Below are 8,812 nucleotides of genomic sequence, written 5' to 3'. Positions count from 1 at the left end.
AATGAAGTTTTATTGTTGGGTTGTTGTATGTCTTTCGGGCTGTGTGGCCATGTTCTAGAAGTATTCTCTCCTGACGTTTCGCCTACATCTATGGCAGGCATCCTCAGAGGCTGTGAGGCATGGATAAACTAGGCAAGGCAAGGAAAAATTATATATCTGTGGAGAGTCCAGGGCCCGAAAGACATACCGGCCATGAAAGCCTTCGACAACACAGTTTTATTGTTGTTGTTGTTAAATTATTGTTAATACCATATTATCAATATATAATATATGGTATATACATATAATATTGATAATATTATAATGTAATACAATATTATACTAATAATACAATATAATATGCATATATTATATATTAAGTGTAATATTACTAATAATATTACCATATAATGATATAGTACAATATAGTAATTTAATGCTTCTGCTATGCTAATAATATATTGTATGTACATTTGATTTGTAAGCCGCTCTGAGTCCCCTCCGGGGTGAGAAGAGCGGGATATAAATGTAGTAAGTAAATAAATAAATAAATAACTCCTCAACAGACGGCAGTGGTCTGTGGCAGGTCCTGGCTTGTTCAGTAGACTCTCCTCTACAGTTAGTTCCATTTGTTGGGAAGTATTAGCATCGAACAGTTGTGTTGTTAAAGTGTGAAGTATGGAACCCTGCACAGAGGGTCGGTCAATGCGACTTAAGCAACGTGTGGTCATTGAATTCTTGACCGCAGAAGGTGTCACCCCAAAGGAGATTCATCAAGAATGCAAGCTGTTTATGGGGATTGTGTTAATGTGAGTCCTGTGCGTCGTTGGGCGAGTAAGTTTAAAGACGTTGAGGTGGGAACATCTGATTTGCGTGATAAACAAAGAGTTGGACGTCCTGTGATAGCAACCACCGAGTTTCACAAGCAAAAGGTTGACGGATTGATTCAGGATGATCGTCCTATCACTCGGAGAGAAATTTCAAGCATAATCGGCATTTCACAAGAACGTATGGGTCACATTATTGCTTTGCTTGGCTATCAGAATGGGCCCTGTGAGACGGCGGTTGAGGAACCAGAGTGTCGACTTCTTCCGTGACGGCTTCAGAAAACTTGTTCATCGTTGGCAAAAATGTATGCAATTGTCTGGTGATGATGTGGAAAAGTGAATAGTGGTAGTTCAAGAGCACATTCTGAGGATTATTTCTGCGTTTGATTTATTAAAATACTCCCATCCAAACACAAGTAACGAAGGTGGAGGCATTACTTTTCATTCAACCCTTGTACATACATACATACATAGACTTTTTTATCTAAATGAATGATTTTGAAATAATTTTTGGGAGGAGTCTCAGGGGCAGCATATGGTATACTGCCTGGGGTTTATGGGAGTTGGAGTCCAAAGAAATTTGCCATGCTTGAGGAATTCTGGAAGCTGGAAGTTTGAGGAATTCTGGAAGCTGGAGTCCCCCCAAGGAAAGGTTGGTCTGCTAACCATGGATTCTGGGTGTTGGAGTCCCAAAAGCAAACTGCCATGCGGTTGGGGATTCTGAGAGTTAGATCCCCCCAAAAAAGGAAAATGCTATATAACTGGGGATCCTGGGAGTTAAGAGTCCCTAAAAGAAAAGTGCTATACAGATGGGGATTCTGGGAGTTGGATTCCCCAAAAGGAATTTTTTTACATATGAGGATTTTGAGCGTTGGAGTCCCAAACGGGAAAGTGCTGTACAAATGGGGATTCTGGGAGCTGGATTCCCCAAAAGGAAAGTTCTGTACAGGTGGGGATTCTGGGAGTTGGAGTCCCAAAAGGGGAAAATGCTATTGAGAGGGGGTTTCTGGGAGTTGTAGTCCCCCCAAAAGGGAAAATGCTATGGAGATGGGGATTCTGGGAGTTGGGAGTCCCCAAAAAAGGGGGAAAGTTCTATGGAGATGGGGATTCTAGGAGTTGGGAGTCCCAAAAAGGGGAAATGCTATGGAGATGGGGATTCTGGGAGTTGGAATCCCCCAAAAAGGGAAAGTGCTATGGTGATGGGGATTCTGGGAGTTGAGAGTCCCAAAAGGGGAAATTGCTATGGAGATGGGGATTCTGGGAGTTGGAGTCCCAAAAAAATTGCTATGGAGATGGGGGTTCTGGGAGTTGGAGTCCCAAAAAAATTGCTATGGAGATGGGGGTTCTGGGAGTTGGAGTCCCAAAAAAGGAAAGTGCTATGAAGATGGGGATTCTGGGAGTTGGAGTCCTTAAAAAGTGCTATGGAGATGGGGATTCTGGGAGTTGGAGTCCCAAAAAGGAAACTGCTATGGAGATGGGGGTTCTGGGAGTTGTAGTCCCAAAAAAAGGGGGAAAGTGTTATGGAGATTGGGATTCTGGGAGTTGGAGTCCCCAAAAGGAAAGTGCCATGGAGATGGGATTCTGGGAGTTGTAGTCTCAAAAAGGGGAAATTCTATGGAGATGGGGATTCTGGGAGTTGTAGTCCCAAAAGGGGGAATGTTATTGAGATGGGGATTCTGGGAGTTGGGAGTCCCAAAAAGGGGAAATTGCTGTACAAATGGGGATTCTGGGAGTTGGAGTCCCAAAATAAGGAAAATGCTATGGAGATGGGGATTCTGGGAGTTGGAGTCCTTTAAAAAGTGCTATGGAGATGGGGATTCTGGGAGTTGGAGTCCTTTAAAAAGTGCTATGGAGATGGGGATTCTGGGTGTTAGAGTCCCAAAAGGAAAATGCTATACAGATGAGGATTTTGGAAGTTAAGAGCCCCAATAAAGTCTGGTAGAGGATTTTGACGGCAGATGGCTGCAACGCCTAAGCCACACTTCCACATGGCAGAATGGAAGAAGAAGAAAAAAACTACGACTCCCAGCATGCCACGCGGCAGGAAGTGCGTATTCAAGTCCTCCTTCCTCCCCCCTCCCCTTTCTGTTGAACTCATGACCTTGCGGGGAGGGAGGGGCCTGTGGAGAGGAGTGAGGAAGGCCGAAAGTCAGGGATTTTCTTCCTGAGGAAACTACAGATCCCATCGCCATGCAGACCCTCCGCCTGCCCCCCAAGCTGTGCTGGGGACTCCTGAGGTGGGCCCTTGGAAGGGGGGTGATGGGAGGTAGAGTGGCCACAACAGCCTGGGAACTGCCTTCGAAGTGGGTTGTTTTCAAACTGCTCTGATAGAACTCCCAGGCTTTGCTGTTGGACTGAAAGGCCCATCATTCCCCACCCTTTGGAGGGGAGCAGATGGGACTTGTAGTCCCAGTTGTTGTTGGCTTGAAGTCCTAATAGATGGGAATTGTAGTCCTTTTAAATAAGTTAGATACAGGCATGCGCCAGCTTCGGCCCTCCCTCCAGGTGTTTTGGACTACAACTCCCACAATTCCTAACAGCCGGTAGGCTGTTAGGAATTGTGGGAGTTGTAGTCCAAAACACCTGGAGGGAGGGCCGAAGCTGGCCCATGCCTGCTTTGAATTCTAATAGATGGGACTTGCAATCCCACATGTTAAAGGCCTTGTATCCTAATCGATGGGACTTGCAATCCCATATATTGAAGGCCTTGAATCCTAATAGATGGGACTGGCAATCCCACATCTTGATGGCTATGAATCCTAATCAATGGGACTTGCAATCCTACATATTGAAGGCTTTAAATCCTAATAGATGGGACTTGCAATCCCACATGTTGAAGGCCTTGAATCCTAATCGATGGGACTTGCAGTCCCACATCTTGATGGCTATGAATCCTAATTAATGGGACTTGCAATCCCACATGTTGAAGGCCTTGAATCCTAATTGATGGGACTTGCAATCCCACATCTTGATGGCTATGAATCCTAATTGATGGGACTTGCAATCCCACATGTTGAAGGCCTTGAATCCTAATCGATGGGACTTGCAATCCCACATCTTGATGGCTATGAATCCTAATTGATGGGACTTGCAATCCCACATGTTGAAGGCCTTGAATCCTAATTGATGGGACTTCCAGTCCCATATGTTGATGGCCTTGTATCCTAATAGTTGGGATTTGCAATCCTTCATTCATCAATAGTTGGGATTTACAAATCCTTCATTAATCCTCGATGGCTTTAAATTATAATAAATGTGATTTATGAACCCATATTGATGGCTTTAAGTCATAATAAATGGGACTTGCAATCCCATATATTGAAGGCCTTGAATCCTAATAGACGGGGCTTGCAATTCCACATATTAAAGGCTTTGAATCCTAATAGATGGGACTTGCAATTCCACATTTTAAAGGCTTTGAATCCTAATAGATGGGACTTGCAATCCCACATGTTGAAGGCTTCGAATCCTAATAGATGGGACTTGCAATCCTACATGTTGAAGGCTTCGAATCCTAATAGATGGGGCTTGCAGTCCCACACATTTCAATCCCTCATGTTGATTGTTTTGAATCGTAATAGATGGGACTTGCAATCCCACATGTTGAAGGCCCTGTATCCTAATAGATGGGACTTGCAATCCCACATGTTGAAGGCCTTGAATCCTAATAGTTGGGATTTGCAATCCTTCATTCATCAATAGTTGGGATTTACAAATCTTTCATTAATCCTTGATGGCTTTAAGTTATAATAAATGTGATTTATGAACCCATATTGATGGCTTTAAGTCATAATAAATGGGACTTGCAATCCCAGTCACTGAAGGCTTTAAATTCTAATAGATAGGACTTGCAATCCCATATATTGAAGGCCTTGGATCCTGATAGATGGGACTTGCAATTCCACATTTTAAAGGCTTTGAATCCTAATAGATGGGACTTGCAATCCCACACATTTCTATCCCTCATGTTGATTGTTTTGAATCAACAGATGGGACTTGCAATCCCACATATTGAAGGTCTTGAATCCTAATAGATGGGACTTGCAATCCCACGTATTGAAGGCTTTAAATCCTAAAAGATGGGATATGCAATCCTACACCTTGCATCCCATAATATCCCATTCTTTTTTGTCTCCCGCAGGTCCAAGGGGGTCCCAGTGTTGACGTTGCCGCAGCCCCTTGGAGTCAGACTGTATGCAGCCCAGACCGCTGAGGTATAGGATGGGGATATACTGCGTATCAATGCGTATTTTGGGGACGGTCCTTGCTTTGGGTGTCCTCATTAATCAATTTATTTCTGCCTAAACCTTGGGAGGAATTGGTTGCAATGGTAATAGAAGGGATGATCCTTTCTACAAAGGTGGATTCTTGTTTATTTTGGTGTAGTAATTAATCCCATTTACGCTTGTGAAACCTCTTGTTAGGTTAGGTCTGTATTTTTGTTTTGAATATGCTAGGCCACAGTGCTCTCCCAAAATTAATATACACTTTATGACGGCTAAATATAATAGCTATGGCAATGATGTAAACTACGGTCAGCCTTCCATGTCCACGGGTTCTGCATCCATGATTTGGATAGATACATGTGTAAACAAAACTCCAAAAAGCAAAGCATAATTTTTGCCTTGTTATATAAGGACCCCCATATACCATGTATATGTGTGTGTAATATATATATGTATGAGTGGGTGTGTGTGTGTGTGTGTGTACATATATATATGTATATGTATATATATACACACACATACACACACACACACACACACACACACGCACATACTACTCACTTTATATATTATGATTTGAGCTTCCATGGGTTTTGGCATCCCAGGTGATTCCAAATAGTAACTGAAGGAAGAGTTGGGAGTCAAACGTTTGACATATTGATTCTGCAGCCCTAAATAAATTAGGAATATTAATATTAATAATACTCTCATGATGAAGTAGATTGTTTTTCAGAGTATAGGGAAGCATTTCTGGAATTTAGGTTTTGGCATTGGATGCTGATGCTGGAGAGCCAGGTTCAAATCCTTGCTTGGCCATTGAAAGCTGCTAGGTGACTTTGGGCAAGTCAAAATAATAATAATAAGAAGAAGAAGAAGAAGAGAAAGATGTGTATATTGTAATTCTATTTTAAGATTCCATCGATTGTAAGATACATTACTATCAATCCCATCAACAGAAAAAAATATTTTTAATATGTATTTTTAAAGTACCTGGAATTTTAACATGCGTCCGATTTTTAAGGATGTTTTTATGAGCAGAAAAGTGCATCCTTATAATTACACATAATAATACACATACGGTGTGTGTGTATGTATTATTTTACTGATTGAGCAATTCTGGAAGTTTTCGTCTACACAAAAGCCATTGTTGATGGTGGTTATGATGGTGGTGGGGGAATATCCTTCTTTGGAAGGATTGTCATTATTATAGTTGTTGTTGTTGATATTCTTTTATTGTTGTTGTTGCAGCTATTATTATTGTTGTTGTTGTTGTTACTATTATTAAATTTGGGCCTGGAAGGTATTAAGTGTCCTTGGCAGGATCCCAGAATTAAGACACTGTCATTATTTTGTTGTTGTTATTTTGTTGTTGTAATAACAATAATAACAACAACAACAATGGGAAGGTGTTAAGTGTCCTTGATGAGATCCCAAAGCTAAGACATGTATTGTCAAAGGCTTTCATGGCCGGAGTCACTGGGTCTCTTTCTGTGAGTTTTCCAGGTTTTTATGGCCATATTCCAGAAGCATTTTCTCCTGACGTTTCACCCACAACCTCTGATGATGCCTGTCTTAGATGTGGGTGAAACATCAGGAGATGGCCATATAGCCCAGAAAACTCACAGCAACCCTAAGACATTGTCTTTAAATTAGCGTTGTTATTGTTACAGTAGAGTCTCACTTATCCAACACTCGCTTATCCAACGTTCTGGATTATCCAACACATTTTTGTAGTCAATGTTTTCAATATATCATGAAATTTTGGTGCTAAATTAGTAAATACAGTAATTACTACATAGCTTTAATGTGTTTTGAACTACTTTTTCTGTCAAATTTGTTGTATAACATGATGTTTTGGTGCTTAATTTGTAAAATCATAACCTATTTTGATGTTTAATAGGCTTTTTCTTAATCTCTCCTTATTATCCAACATATTTGCTTATCCAGTGTTCTGCCAACCCGTTTATGTTGGATAAGTGAGACTCTACTGTATTACAGTAGAATCTCACTTATCCAACATTCGCTTATCCAATGTTCTGGATTATCCAACGCATTTCTGTAGTCAATGTTTTCAATGCATCATGATATTTTGGTGCTAAATTTTTAAATACAGTAATTACTACATAGCATTACTGAATATTGAACTACTTTTTCTGTCAAATTTGTTGTATAACATGATGTTTTGGTGCTTAATTTGTAAAATCATAACCTATTTTGATGTTTAATAGGCTTTTTCTTAATCTCTCCTTACTATCCAACATATTTGCTTATCCAACGTTCTGCCGGCCCGTTTATGTTGGATAAGTGAGACTCTACTGTATTATTATTCTATTTGTGGTGGAAAGGTATTAAGTGTACTTGGCGGGATCCCAAAGCTAAGACATTGTCATTATTTTTGTTGTTGTTGTTGCTGTTGTTATTATTATTATTAAACTTGTGCTGGGAAGGTATTAAATGTCCTTGGATGAATCCCAAAGCGTAGACATTTGAAGCTTTGTTCCACACATTCCTGGATTAATTCTAATTTCTCCCGGCCCCTCCTTGAGCCACATACAGACCGGCACAACCACCTTTCACCTAAATACGCTGCCACATCCCGGCATTAATATCCTGTGTGATTCACATGACCTTTCCCCCAGAGAGTGCCGGCAAAACACTCAGCAAGGAGCAAGCCCAGCGTCGGAAATGAGAGGTTGCCAAGGCACCATTATCTCCGAGGGAAAGGAATGGCCGTGTCTATGTCTCCAAAGGACACGGACCAGGGGCCACGGCGATCACATTGGGGCCGTATTTTATCCATCCCACTATAAGAGGTCCTTCCTTCCCCATGCATCTATTTCTGGGCTGGAAATTCCTAAACGGACCATATGAATCAAATCCTCAAAAGCCAAAACTGCAAATGTGGATGACTTGTTGAAACCCATTGCACTATATGTAACAAAATTTGAAAATCTTCTGTTCCTGGTTTGAAAGTGTGATTTCCTATTTCAGGGGTCCCCAAACTAAGGCCCGGGGGCCAGATGTGGCCCTCCAAGGTCATTTACTTGGCCCCTGCCTTCAGTTGTAGACTTAGACTTCTGTCAGGACCCAGGCTGCAGAGCACCAATAACCATGCGCAGAGACCAGAATCTATCTAATATCTTTATTAAGGAAATATATAAAGTCAATAAAAACAAGTGTAGAATATAGTTCAGAAGTAGACCTTTCAGGAAAGGTCAAATATAGTCCAGGAAAATAATGTCCAATATGTGATATTAGAGTCCAAAGTTATAATCCAATAACCGAAACACACACTTTGCCAAGCAAAGTGTGGGGAGAAGACAAGGTCCTTAGGTCCATAGAAACTTGGCAATTAGGCTGGAAAGCAAACTTGATACTTGGCTAGAACAAGACTTGAAACAAGGCAACAAGAGTAAACAAGATCCGTGGCAAACGCGGGACAAGACAAGGCTGGAAACTTGATCCGTGGGCAACGCAGGACAAGGCAAGGCTGGGAACTTGATCCGGGAAACAGGGAACTGGAGTACGAAGTCTACACACGATCTCACTCCTCCAGCTGACGAATTGACTCCGCAAAGTTTCCTTTGCGGCAAACACCTAAATAGGGTCTCGTTTCCCGCCAGAAGAACACTTTCCCTGGAGAACTAGAAGTGAAACTCAACTTAGTCCAGATGCAAGACTCCTTAGAATTTCCCAAGGGAAGCAGACTTAATCAGCTAATTGTTTGGCTGCGATTCTGGCGCTCCGGCGATTCGCCTCCCTAGCGCCTCTATCTTTATT

General features: G+C 41.6%; 1 protein-coding gene across 1 annotated transcript in view; it reads left to right on the top strand.

Moving 5' to 3' along the window:
* The first annotated feature begins 2,886 nt into the window (after positions 1-2,886).
* The window catches only part of acadvl (acyl-CoA dehydrogenase very long chain), a 45,549-nt gene continuing 39,623 nt past the window's right edge, over positions 2,887-8,812 (top strand). The window contains exons 1-2 of the mRNA XM_062957917.1: positions 2,887-3,043; positions 4,948-5,020. Coding sequence (XP_062813987.1) covers positions 2,997-3,043; positions 4,948-5,020 — 120 coding nt within the window. The 5' untranslated portion in view covers positions 2,887-2,996. The remainder of the gene's footprint in view (positions 3,044-4,947; positions 5,021-8,812) is intronic.

The sequence above is a fragment of the Anolis carolinensis genome, chromosome 6 (genome assembly GCF_035594765.1).
Source record: "Anolis carolinensis isolate JA03-04 chromosome 6, rAnoCar3.1.pri, whole genome shotgun sequence".
NCBI classification, from domain to species: Eukaryota; Metazoa; Chordata; class Lepidosauria; order Squamata; family Dactyloidae; genus Anolis; species Anolis carolinensis.
This window is presented reverse-complemented; position numbering and strand designations above follow the sequence as displayed.